The sequence below is a fragment of the Phalacrocorax carbo genome, chromosome 18 (genome assembly GCF_963921805.1).
Source record: "Phalacrocorax carbo chromosome 18, bPhaCar2.1, whole genome shotgun sequence".
Taxonomy (NCBI): Eukaryota; Metazoa; Chordata; class Aves; order Suliformes; family Phalacrocoracidae; genus Phalacrocorax; species Phalacrocorax carbo.
The window spans coordinates 1205626-1219481 of NC_087530.1; the positions used below are offsets into that span (position 1 = coordinate 1205626).

The 13856-nt window shown below is 43.1% G+C and overlaps 1 protein-coding gene across 4 annotated transcripts in view; it reads right to left on the reverse strand.

Moving 5' to 3' along the window:
• The window catches only part of GAPVD1 (GTPase activating protein and VPS9 domains 1), a 32077-nt gene extending 18795 nt beyond the window's left edge, over positions 1-13282 (reverse strand). For 3 of the 4 annotated variants that reach the window (XM_064468841.1, XM_064468842.1, XM_064468840.1), the window contains exons 1-8: positions 12943-13282; positions 12376-12505; positions 6252-6467; positions 5002-5845; positions 3651-3737; positions 2557-2691; positions 2260-2449; positions 287-447 (exon numbers count right to left, since the gene is read on the reverse strand). In XM_064468841.1, coding sequence (XP_064324911.1) covers positions 287-447; positions 2260-2449; positions 2557-2691; positions 3651-3737; positions 5002-5845; positions 6252-6436 — 1602 coding nt within the window. In that variant the 5' untranslated portion in view covers positions 6437-6467; positions 12376-12505; positions 12943-13282. The remainder of the gene's footprint in view (positions 1-286; positions 448-2259; positions 2450-2556; positions 2692-3650; positions 3738-5001; positions 5846-6251; positions 6468-12375; positions 12506-12942) is intronic. The other variant, XM_064468843.1, reaches the window with a different exon arrangement.
• Positions 13283-13856: the final 574 nt, after the last annotated feature.

Here is a 13856-nt window from a genome sequence, read left to right on the forward strand (position 1 = left end):
TATGCTAGATGAAAAAGCCTCTTCATAAATCTGCCAGGTTCATTTTTCCTGTGTTAATATATTGCTTTTCACACCTTGCAGATACACTAAGTGAGGAAAAAAACCCATCTAACAAAGATAAATTTGAAAGCCACAACCCCCAAGTTCAGTAAAATGGAAGTAAGGATTTTAATTCCCACTCTGGATTTATTGCCCAAACTTAGCGTCACAACTTCACCATTCTGCTATTAGAGAACACACAGGCTGTACTTTTCAAAGTATCTGAGCCGTGATAGTTTTTGCATACCTCATTTTCTGACATCATTCCTGGAGTAATCTGTGGACCTGTCCCCAGAGAAATCACGAGCACTTCTTCCGGCTGAACTTCTGGGATAGCCTCCTGTGAGGATCCTTCGTGGTCTCCGTGTTGATCCATTAGAATATTTGGTCTACTTCTGCTACGAGTTGCTAAGAAAATATTTTGAGATATCAACATTAGAAAGCTTTTCCTTGTTTAAGGAGGAAAAAAAATAAAGACAAGACAATGGAAATACAGAATGGCAGTGTTTTGAATTAATAACACGCATACTAAATAAACTTACAAAATGAAAAGTCACATTAGACTTTGAGAGATGGAACTACGGTTTAAATCTGAGTACTGAACTGTGAAAAAGCAAACTGTCAATATAAAATTTTAGAGGACTAACGTTACTATGTCCTGTTTGCCTACACAAATTCAGTGTGCTCTGATCACAGAAAGAGCCTTAATAAGTTAATTGAGAAAATTAAGAAGTTTCTTACCAACAAAAAAAAGGTCTAGGTTCCTGTGGTTTATCACTCTGCTTAATTGAATTATTTATTAGTTTTTTCTCCTAAAGCAGGGAAATTTTATTCTAACAGGTGTCTCAAAACACACAATTCAACATCGCATGGTTTACTTTCATTGTTTCGTGACTCTTAGTCTTTTCAAGTAGCCTCATGTTCCCACGTTGGGCACCGTGGAAGGAAAAAACGCCCACATGGAATTAGGATTTCTAAGTATGGCAGCATGACACCAGTTATTTCTTTATCTGATCCAGGTAAAACAAGGCAAGTGTGTGGAAGTCAGAGCAGAACTTTGATTATCACACAAAGGCGCACAAGGTGTTTTTAAAGATTGTACATGTACAAACAAAATGAGTTCCATATAGAAATCAATGGAGAATCTGAAAAAGCAACTGATGGCCAAAGTAAACCATAGGCATGCTTAGAAGTTTCACAGAGAAGAATGGAAAGAGGGCATTACCCACCAAAAGGGGTTACTAGAGTTATATGAGCTGAAAGATTGGTAGCAGAAGTATCCCAGGCAGTAATGGCTGCCAATTGCTGTCCTGGATTTCGAAAGCATTAAAATGAAACAAAAGAAATAAAAAATTTAAGCAAAAACTATTTTATACCATAAAAGAAATGCTGTTGTGCCGCTACTTTAATGGCATAAGACCAGAACCACTCAGAAGCAGAGTTAAAACAACATGGGCTAAGTTTGTTTTGGGGTTGGTTTGTGGGGGTTTTTGCCACTTGGCAGACTCTACATATTTTCATCCTGTTACACGCTAACACCACATCTCTCAGACAAACAAAAATAACACATATGGTCATATTCATGTAAATATACACTGGAGTATCACACTTCCTATGTTAAGAGAAAATATTACTGAAAGGGAGAAGTTCAAGACCCAGAAATCCCATTCAAAAAGAGGACAAAACCCCAAACAACATAAAACTGCATTACAATATACTAACAATTGGAATTAGACCGGGCAAATAATGGAGAAGGAAGCAAGCTTCTCTTCTCAGCACATACTATAAAAATTCTGCTCGTGCTTTTTCATCCTCCTCCACATTTGCTCTCTTCTGAGACACAAAAATTTCAAAATAATTCTACCCCACTAATTAAATGTCATCACTTCCACCTTACCACTTTCCTAAGCAATCTTCCCTCCTAGATCTGCTTCCCATCTTCAAACTTTCCCTCTATTACCATTGCACTAGCATAACCACCAGCCACTCCAGTGTTTTTCTCAAGTTTAATCCAGAGCGATGAAACTCACTATACTTGCATCAGAAATTAAGGAAGTTACCCGGCTTTCTATGCAAAAGAAAATCCTTCACCATCTACACAGAAGAAGTAGGAACTGAAGGTGTAGTTGAAGAGTAACCCCAAGAGATGGCTGAAAAAATGGCACAGAAAATGTATCACGGTATCAGAAATCATGCAAGAAGTCTGCTTGCTCTCCTTACCTATTGGTAACCGATTTTTTTTGTTAGCTGGAGTAGTTGCAGGAGAAAGTTGTGGGGTGTTATATGGAGTCATTTCAAGGCTGCTGCTTTTCCCTGGTTTGTTCTGGGGTAAGTTTGCCAGCAAGTTTTCCAAAGCCATCCGATCTTCCTTAAGTTGATCGCTTGACATTACATTCCGCATAAAGCCAACCTAAAAATTTAGCATTAGTGTTGGTAAATCATCAGCCTTGTCTACCCTATTTGTAAACACACAGCGACAAGTTTATACTACTACTTTTTAAGAACTTGAGACATTACCAGAGTAGTTAGCTGGCTGTATGTCATGTAAACCACTGTTCTACTCAACCCCTCCAGAAGGTTAACAGAAGACATCGGAGGAGTTTCGACCGCACGCCCATCAATAACTACATCCAGGAAAGCAGCCACACAGCTCTGCAAAGAGAAGAAATAGTTTTTAAATGAGAGACCATTTACTAGAGTTTGGGAAAAACGTAAGTTATGCCAAGAGTTAAGTAGTTTACATAACGATAGAAGTTTTGCTTCCTACTTTTAAAATCTTAGGATAAAATACCATGTATCATTAAAATCCCCGAAGAGCAAGCAAGGAAAGCATGCAGTTAGTTTTAGCATTTCCTTAATTCCTTTTCTGCATTCAAAAGTGTCACTTACTTAAGTGTCGCCTTACAATTTTTTAAAATATTAAACTGTTTTACAGCAATTAAACTGCCCTTTCCCAAAGAATCTGCTAAGCACAGACTAAAAGTGAAACAAGGAAGGAACACACAATATCACTTTCTAATCTCATTGAATGTTACTTGTAAAATAGAAGTGTAACTTTGTATGATGACTATGTAACAATTATAATTAGCAAAAACCTGGAAGTTATGCAAATCAAGAGGTTTTTAAACATATGACAGTACAAAGATCATTAGTTTCACTGTTCCTCTGATGAAGCCAATTCCAGTACTGCTAGGGATGATTCATACTAACATAGGAAAAGGTGAACAAAAAAGCAAAACTACACAAAAAAGGAAGAGAAGTTACTTGCACTAACGAATTACTTCGTGTTAAGCCATATTCCATATAAAAGTTGCTTCAGATCAAAGAGTTTTCTTTAGGTTCAGTAGAAAAACCACAGACAGTAATTCAGCATTTCAGTTTAAAAGGTAACTTGCTTTTATTTCTTTTTTTCTATGTTCTTTTAAGAAATATTATGTCAGAGTAGAAGCAAGAATCCCCAACCCTTAATTCTGGTACTCGAGACTTTGTTCGCAGCTTTGTGCAGGATTTAATATGCTTTTCAGTACATGTAACCTGGAAGTTAAACAGTTAGACTTCAGAAGGGTGAAGTATACACACAAGTCTTGGCTTTTTCTAGTCTGAGTTCTTACTTTGTCAAATTTAGCAAGGTTGCTCTTCATACGTGGATCTCCCTCTTCAGAACCTGTCATCGCCAGTTGCTGCAGAAGTCTCCCAACCTGAAATAAAAAAAGAAGTACGAAGAATAAGCATTTCAAAACGACATCGTGATGGACCCAACTATAAAAAATAGTTAAGAAAACTCCTCCATTCTATATTTTTTTTCATTTGATACTCTGAGAAATACTTCTGATTGAGTGGACACAGTCTTGTGCTCATTTTCAGGGCAGAAAAAATGCAAGAAGCTTTAGAAAAAAAGCAGTCATTGCATTTAACAAGAAAATCTGCACACACAGTATGCTACAAGCACCCATACTTCCCCCCTTCCCAAGAACAAAGTATGTTTTGTTTTTACAACACGTCAGAACTGAGAGTTGAATCTAGGTCATCTTAAACCTAGATATTTTAAAAGGCTGTGTATATTTTACTAAGAATATGTGGGGGGGGCGGGGGGGAAGCAAGAAGGCTAACCCTTGTTTCAGAGCATATACTCCTTATTAATCTCAAATTGTAAAACAACTCTCGATTTTAAAGAGTCGCCAGCTGCAAGCTCTGCTACAACACACAAGCAGTGACACAGGAGAGGATTCCTAATGTATTTTAGAAAAACACTGGCAAGGCCCTGGTTCAAGTAAGGGCTGAGCAAAGCCCACTGGAATGATTATACTGTGAGAACTGCTCCCTGTCCAGTTTATAGACAACATGAAAAAGTAGGTTTTGTTACTGGTGTAGGGAATATCCTCAGTCAGACAAGTGTTGCTTAATACTTTCAGACTACACCTCTACATACCATCATTAAATTGCCCAAGTATTTGCCCAAAGACAAAAATTTGTCACGAGGGCTGGGGAATACCCTAAGGTCTAATGAAACAGATGGCCACCCATCAGAAACAGTGGTCATTACTGCTGGACAAGAAGGCTTTTTCAGCAAAATATTTCATTATCTTGTGCAATACCTGACATAATATTTAACATTAGCAAGAATGGCACAACATCCATTTACACACAATCCAGAATTCATCCTATAGTCGCTTCTGCACTTTAGCTTCCATCCCTTATAACAGCTTTTATAAAGTACATTTGCAACTCTTCTAAAAGAGAGAGGAACACATGCTATCATTTTTAAGCCAGTTTTTTAAGCAAATAGATGAACTCTAGAGCATGCCTTTTCAGCAACGATAACACAAATATTTTGTTAGCATTCTTCTCACAGGTAGGAGGGACAGTACCTTACTGTAGTAACACCAGTTCTAGCGGAAAGAAAAGGCCAAGAACATTTCTCATATATATTTTTTTTAAGGACTATTTTAAAGTGAATCATACCTGCATCAAATTAAATCTTGCCACCTCATTTATAGGAGCATCAGAGATTATCCCATACTGTTCTGGGTTAACAATTGCAGGGCAGATGAAACATGCGAGAAGAAGATCTGTGCACATTGCTCTGACCTCCCCAACCTCCAGCCTGTCCACGCACGAGAGCGTTTTGTACATTTGTGACACAATCCATCTCAAGCTGTGAGGAAAACAGTAGGTATTTTGTTTGAGATAGCCAATGAATTTGTTCACCAGGGTCACCAGCTTGGCCTCATTGGAGTCAACCATCTCTTGGACTCTTTGCTTGAACTTTTCTGTGCCTTTCTCTCCAAATAACTTTTCCTGTTGTACTGGGGAGAATCTCTCAATTAGCTTGTTTGGATCAGTTTCCAGGTGGTCTTCATCTTCAACCAGAAGCTGCATGATTGGCTCATGTAAAGTTGCAGTAAGAAAGAGTTTTGCAGAAAAGAGTCCTTCAGAGAAAAGTTTGAATAAGATGCTGAACGCACAGGTGCCTCGTCTCAACAGCCGCCTAGGGTTGTCGCTTTCCTTGAGTTCAAATTCAATCAAGTAACGGAGGACCTGGAGGAGGTAGCTCTCATCCTCCTGCATGATGCAATTGCCATAAATGGATGTAAAGACTGTGTGAATGACACTCTGAGTGTTGTCCTGGTTGAGCTTCTCTCCAGCAACTAGGCAGGATGCAATAAGCCTAGGGTTCTCTCTTAATCTGTTTAGGAATTCTCCATAAGCAGTCTCCTGAAATCCCAACTGCTTATATCCATCCACAAACTGTGTGTCCTCCAAGATTTTAGCATGCTGGCAACATTCAGCGGGAGAAGCTTCAGCACTTTAAAGAAAAACATTGAAACAGTTTAAGTAACGCTTAAGCAAACAAACTTCATAAAAGATGACACATGGTCGGTCTATTAACAAGACTACCACCAAGGGAAAAAGCCTTTCCATATAGGTAATACAAATGATTTGCAAATTCAGGAATAAGGAGAGCTTGTTCCTATCTATTAACAGGAGCAAAACACACACGTTTTAAAAAAAGGTAGCCTAAACAGCAAACAGGCAAGTTTCAGGTGAGTCAGATTCCCTAGCTGAGAGTTATTTTAAAACCTTACTATTTCCATGATTAGTACAGCAAAGGACTCCACATACAAAGTGAAAAATCCGATGGATTTGCTGCAATTCATAGCAGTTTAGGAGCCTGTTCTCCCCAGGACCACCCCCACCCCTCCCCAAGTCACCTTGTTATGATCAGTCTGTCCAAGTTAATCCTTTGCTGCTTGGAAATCCATGCTGTGCGGTACAGCTTTTCAGCTGTCTTCAACACATCCGCATTGAGCCTCTGAATAAGTTGCTTTTCTGAGTTTACATACAGTCGTTCCTGCTTGAGGTGATGAGCCAGAGTGTGTATATCCAGCTTCACCATCTTGGGCAGCGAGCAGGTTATGCAGCACTCACTGAAAGAAAGAAAATGAAACAGGTGAATTCCAACACTTGGGGAACAAGTTCTGTTGGCCCCGATGAAGTGATAAGCAGGTCATAAACTTACACTGAGCAGTAAATACTACTGTGCCCTTCCCATGTTAGCAAATTAATAATGATCTCTCAAATACACAACCCACCACTTAGTGACCGAGTCACTCTTTCTTAATGCACGGTTTCCTAATTGCCAATTTCATTGACCCCTTGTCATGTCAGCACATCAGGGACACTTGCATAGAGGCAAATGGTATTTTCAAGTAACTCATGAACTGAAACAGTGACACGGTACAGCACTACAACACTCCTGCACCACACCTCCAATGCACAAGGTAAGGAGCTGGCCATCACCTGGAGAGATGTGGCCACTACTACAGTTTAGGTGACACAGGCTCAGGGAAATGGAACCCGATTCCGACCCACTGCCTGGCAAACAGGCAAAAAGATTTCTGCACATATTATTTTGTCCTAAAGCATGCCCACAAAACACAGCACTATCCAAGTGCTTGGGTGTGGTTACCTCTGGCCTGTCAAAGCAAATGCCCTCTCTCTACCTACGCATAAGAAGCACCAAGCTTCCAATATTGGTCTTTTCTGCTAAAAAATTGCAAATCATAATATATTTGTAATAAGAAAAAAATAATCAAGGAGTATCAATACCCAGATCAGGCAGAAGTTGGAAATAAGTCTGGAGACTCTGCTCAACAGTAGAGTTCATTAAAAAAAATATCCTCAAATATTTCAATTCAGAAGAATATTTCTTTGGGCCACAATCCAAAAATGTTGTTTTAAAGGGAGAAGAACTGAAACAACTGTAGGCTTTCATAGCACATCAGGGACAAAATGCTACACAAACTACTGTTACGTCTCAATGTAACATCAGCTCTAACTTCATAATTAGAAGACATCTCAGCTACCATTTAACAGTTAGGTAAACCATTCACAACAAGTTCAAGGAGCTAATCCATCTAAAAATTAACTCTATGGAAGAAAAACAACCATCAACTGCATTAATGTTGAAGGAGTAGAATCATGCAGATCAGATTACGTTTCCATGGAATTAATGATTAACTGCTTTATGTCTTCCTTCCCACCAGAAGTAACAGCCATACTAGCTAATTTGGGAAGAAAAAGGATGTGATCCAGATATAATCTGTAACAGCTATCTGTCATATATATTGGTCATAGATACATGTCAGAGCTGTCAAGGGATCTGGTGACGAACCCTTCAAAGCCAATGCTACCGTTAAACGAAAAATGTACTTCCCGCAACCTGCGGTGACTCCGGAGGAGCCTTGCTTCACAAGACCATTTAGTCCATGCTTGAGAAACTACCAATAATGTACCATGCACTGGCCTAATGCTCTCCCCCTTTAGTGTTTTAAAGATCTGCGGTTCACCGCTCGGCGTAGCAGGAGGTGATCCTCTCAGAAGAATACAGATTAGCTCCCTAATTAGGTACAGGTTTTACATTTGTTGGGTTTTTTCCAGCATGTGGAGAAAGCTTGCTACCAAGGTGCACTGACAACCCTCACTGCTCCTTCTGTGCGTAACAAAGTTCTTCCAGCTGTAGTTTTAACCTCACAACCAAAATCCTAGCAGACACAAAAAGAGATGCTTTCACAAGCCTTTATTTATAAAAAATCACAACCTTATTATACCTGATGGTTTAAAAGTAATTCATAGCAAATACAGACAACTGTGTATAAAGCTCGCTCTCAAAAAAAAAAAAGAAACCAAAACCAAACAGAAAAAAACCCCAAACCTCAAAAAAACCCAAACAAAAAAATTCCCAGTCACGCTAACCAGTGGTTACAGCTCATGCATCCGAAGATGAGACAAAGCAAGGAACTTCAAGGACACAATTATTTAGATGTTTTTAACTAGGACAGTCTCAGAGAAGTTATTAGAAAAAGAAGCACTGACATTACTGCCAAAGTTCTTTGAGAAACAAATAACCACTTCTTGCAACAAATTTATTTTTAGTCCCAGAACTTTAGGACTCACAAAAAAAAAAAAGTAGCATTAAACTTGATACTGCCTACAAACACAGTAGTAACTGGTTACTAGGCTATGAGCTACTGATATCAGCCAGGCAAAGTAAGTTGCATCCATAAAAATATATATACACGAGATCTGCAGAAATACCTTCTGTCTTTTCAGGTTTCTGCCGTGAGGCTGTACTTAAAGAGATGCTCATAGTTTATCAAACCTTAACAGTTTTAGCTGACACTTTCCATTTTAAGGTCTCCACTTCTCTGGAGAGAAAGTTAGTCCAAGTGGCTCTCCTGCCTGAAAGCAAGTTTTGGGGCACGACGGGGAGCCCACACGGGCTACCCCGTACAACCAGCCTGTTGACTTCCCCTGCGTTCCTATGCCTCTGCCTCACCAAATTTCAAAACAAGCTCCCATTTTTGTGTCACTCATTACAAAACACCTTTAGCAGTAGACAAGCTGATTAAATCGCTTCTGAGGTGTCTCACAGACTTACACATAAAGTTGTTTCTCTCACTGTTCCACTCAGTGTCTTTTTTTTTTTTTTTAACTAGAGAAGACGTTTGCAGCATCAGGGATGGACTAAGCACTCTGACAGCTTTCAGCCTCTGAGGAAAGGCTGCTCTTTTCTCCCCTGGCCCACAGGTGGGAGCAAATTCGAAAAGCCCAGTCAGCAAGAGAGACAAAAGGTGACCTGGAAACAATATACTTTTTCTGGTAAGTTATGATTATTAAAATAGCAGTTAAAGTGCTAGAAATCTTTTCTGGAGCTCAGACAATTAAAAATAAAATAAATTAATATTCAGAAAGCAAAAAAGTCTCCCACACAGTGCAAAGTCCTAATACACATGCATATAATCGGCCTGTCTGGCAAAAAGAACAACAAAACAGTAGAAAAGGTCAGAATACTGCAAAACGATAGTGTATTATTTGTGATGCTACCTGAAAAAAAAAAGACAACAGACGGTCCTCACACACACTCATAGAGTGAGTTACCCCCTAACATACAAACGGTTTGGGCATCTTGTCATGATACAGCATCACAGCCGTTAAACAGAGACACTACGAAAGCACTGAGTAACAGTGAGAAGTTGCACACCCCTCTGCATTTTTTTCTTTTAAACTAATTGCCACTGTGAACTTCAGGCCCAAAACAAAAGGCTCCGAAGACTACCGTTACATGCACCTGCGCTTCTCATACGCTGGTCCCATGACTACTTGATAATATCCTATCAACTGGCCACCACCATGTGTCTGTCTTATCTGGCTCTACTGTAGAACACCAGGAACAACAAAGGCAAGAGAAGAACTCCATTGGAACTGAACTGCAGCAGGTCAATGCATACCACTGCTTTGTCAAGAACTACAAGAATCTACAGGATCTTCCTGTGGATCTGGACGAAGTCAACTGCACAACATCGGCTCTTACCCTGTGTACATGGGAAAGGGATCAGCAGCTTCCCTGTCTTTATAATCCTCCATGAAAATTAAACTTATTTGATTGCTACTGAAATACACCTCTCTGAAGATGAATGCTTTGTTCGTTCCCATTTACCAGTTTTTAAAAATTAATTATTCTGAAGTCACACAAGTTTAGCGAGCAACAGCGCAAACCCTGTCTTCACCTTTAGTTTCTGGCAGACGTTTGAGAACACTAGAGGTATAAAGCAGGTAGTTTAATCCACACAATACTTAAGCAGGCTTCAGAGAGGCTCTGAAGAAAGCTTGCAACATAGTAAAGAAAAACCAAAAAACCTAGTTGAGCAAGATGCACACACTATTACTCTCTTCAGATACTGGTATTATTAACACAGCTTGTCTTAAAAGAAGAAACTATCGTACTGCTAACACACCTACATGACACACACTGCTCCCCTCCAAAAACCTTTTTCATAGCGATCATAAAGGGAAGAGACAACAGTTGCATTCTCTGACCTTCCCAGGCTACACAACGTTCACTCCACGCCAGCACTGGGGACAACAGCTTTAGAAGCAATTAGCCACACTTACGTATTTGGTAACACACCACAGAAGGCAGGGTTAGAGCAGAGCGAGCGGCGGCAGCTTCAGCTGGTACTAATTCCAGAACGCCGTTTGTCCGATTACTGTATCGGTTTCTCGTAAACAAAAAGGTGTCCATAATTATCCAGTTACCTGGTTTATGACTACCACGCACCACACTTTGAAATAACAGATGTCTGTACCTAATTTTATAAAGAAGGCAGTTTAGAAAATTTAGATATCCAACACTCTGCTGTGGCTGAAGAGACAGATACTAAACAGCTCCTGCTATGTGCAAATTATTTTTCAATCCTTGCAATTTCATTCAGATATAAAAACACTTCAATTTTCTGTTAGTTACTTCAAGACCACTTAGTAACCTACTAGAGGCTGTGACGCGGTAAGAGAACTTAGCACAACAATTCAAACAATTTCACTTCACAATGCTCCACTGTACCAGCCACAAAGAGTGCAAGGCCCGACAGCACCTAGGATGTTTTGCCTGGCTGTCAGCGTGACGTAAGTTTGTTCAGAGCCCCACACAGTCTATGCCTTTGATGAACGAAGGACATAGGTTGCTCCCTACCTTTAAAAGTCCTGGAAAACACTGCATTTAATCTTTAGATACCCAACTCCAACTTACAAAGCACGTGGGTTTGTACTGCAGCATACAGGAACAAGCGACATCTCTGTGAGTATTTCTGCAATTTGGCTGGCAGAAAAGAGATTAAGCAAAGTAGTAAATGCTGCTAGTACACCAGATTCTTCTTCCTTCTCCAGGGTTTCCTGCTCAGGGTTATTTGCTCCTCCTGAGCCTTGCTATGCAAGGCTCCAAAGCAAGGACTGCTTCCAAAGCAAGTTTGGGCAGATCTAACATAGGCAGGGCAGGGCAAGGCAAACCTGAAATCACTCCGTCTTACTGAAAAATAATTCCTAAGCAAGCTTGAATAGCTTCTATGCTAATTCACCCCAGATGAAGTACCTCTTTCTTCATTAATATTTATAGGAATAACTAACAAGCCTTACTTCTTTATATAAGCTAACAGCCTACCTCCCAAGTTGAGCTAAAAAAAAATATCCATTCTTCAGTAAGATATCTCACCATGACCTAGGAGTTATCTGCTGAACTTTCACGTTACAATACCCACCATCTCAAAACACACATACAACACACAAAATGCATTTCAGTTTGCTAGAGTTCAACTATCTAATCAATATTAATAGGAAACTCATACCTCAAGTCTGTTTCTGCCCATTGGCTGCTCTGTAGCTCGCACTAACCATGCTGTCTATCCAGTAAGGTTTGTGTGCAAGGAGCATGTCATTTCTCACGCCCCTTAACAGAACTTAGCAGTAATGCACAGGATCAGCCGGCTACTGAAGGATCAATTACTGTATTACTGTGTTGCATAAAATCAAGAAATGCCTATAACCATGCTAAAATCTACTCGGGTCGGTTGTGATGCCAGAAAGAGGAGTTCCCCTTGCATCAGGGGTCACACTAATCCACTTTTAGTCAGAAGTGCAGAACTCAAAGCCGCTCAAACTGGCAAAAACGACCTGCTCCCAGCCCCTTCTCTCGAGGGCAGCTCCCTCCCTCCCCGGGAAACGTCCCGTCCGCCGTCCACCACAAAGGGTAGCTCCTACTAATGACAGAGTATATTCTCCAGGACCTGACAAATCTCACACCAAAATCCTCGTGCGGAGCATCCGCAATATTTTGGCAGCAGCGGTGTATAAGTCCGCTCCCTAAAACCGCCATCCTGCTGCTTTTATAGAAGCGCAGTATTTCAGATTTCGCATACCGTCCGTGCCGTTTCCCCCCCAACACCTTCAAACTGCAGTTTCCACTTGCGAGTCAACCGCATCGTTCCCAAAACAGCACTCTACCTATCGCTAAGCGTAGTGTCACATGCTCGGCTGGAGCGCTTAATCGCAATGGCTCTCTTCCTTCGGAGGACAGTATCATGACTTTGCAAGAAAAAAAGACAGATCGGCCAAGTTCTTCGGCGTCGAGGGTCTGTTAGTAGCGAAAAAGGGAAGTTACGATACTCGTCAAGTTATGGGTTTTAGACCTGCATAAGACAAAAGCCATAAAGGCGAGACGGTAGCGACGCTCGCGCCGAGCGGCCCCGGGAGCGACTCGCTGCCCGCTCCCACGGCGGCGGCGAGCAGAGCCGGGCCCCGGCCGCCGGGTCCTTCGCCTCCCCGAAGACCTCCGCAAACCTCAAGAACCGCAGGTTCGGAGGCGCTGACACGGCAGGTACGGCTGGCTGCGGCCGGGGCCGGCTGGCGGAGCCAGAAAAGGCACAGACGAGCGCTGGGGGAAAGCGTGGGGCCAACCTGGCTGGCGCCGGGTCACAGCCTTCCCCCCGCAGACCCCGCGCCTCTGCCCCCCGCGCCGGGCCCCGGGCAAAGCGCCCTCCGCGGGGTCGGAGACCCACACACGCAGCCTACCTGCCCTCGGCTCGGTCCCCCGGAGCGCTGCCCCCGCCGCACCTCCCGCCTGCCCCCTCGCTTCCCTGAAGAACCAGAGGGTTCGGTCAGGCCCCGGCCCGGCCTCGCCTTCCTCCCCGCCGGCCGCCCTCCTCCTCCTCCTCCTCCTCCTCCTCCTCCTCTTCCTCCTCCTCCTCCTCCTGGGAGCAGCGCGGTGGCGGGGCGGGGGCACGGCGCCGAGCGGTGCCGCGGAGGAGCGGGGAGGGGGGTGCGAGCGCGTCCCGGCCCGGCCAGCGCCCCGGCCCGCCGCCGCCCGGCTCCCGCTGCGGCCCCGAGGCAGGCGCGGCGCGGCGCGGCACTGCGCAGGCGGCGGGCGGGAGCGCCGGCCGCGCTCCTGGGACATGTAGTCCCTCGGCCGCGCTGGGGGCCGAGCCCCGCCGCCGCCGGCCCGCCCTGCCCCGCCCCGCGGCGACGATGCCCCCCCGCCGGTGTGTTTTAGTTTTAAATAGCGCCTTTCTTCATTTAGCCCGTGCCCGCCCGCCCGTTTTCGGGGGGACTGGCTGCGAGGGGGGAGCCTGGAGGGAAGAGCGATTCGTGTATACGCCGCGTGTCATCCCCAGGTGCTTTACGAGCAGTAAGACCCCAAAACGCCGGCCGTTCCGGTCAAAAAGCCCGGCGAAAGTTGTTAACAGGCAGCTACGCCAGGCGCAAAAGAACGGCTCCGTGTGGAGCAATCCAGCCTAGAAAACAGCGATTGCTTCATCGTAAGTAACTTTGACCTAAGACATGATTAACGCAACACAGCCACAGAATAAATTTCACTTTGCCCCTCTTTTCGAGATTCTCGGGAAATGTACAGCCATCGCTGACAGGTGGTGGGGCCTGGGAGAACCGCACAGCCGAAAACGAGAGGCTCAGGCTGACGGAAGAAGGCG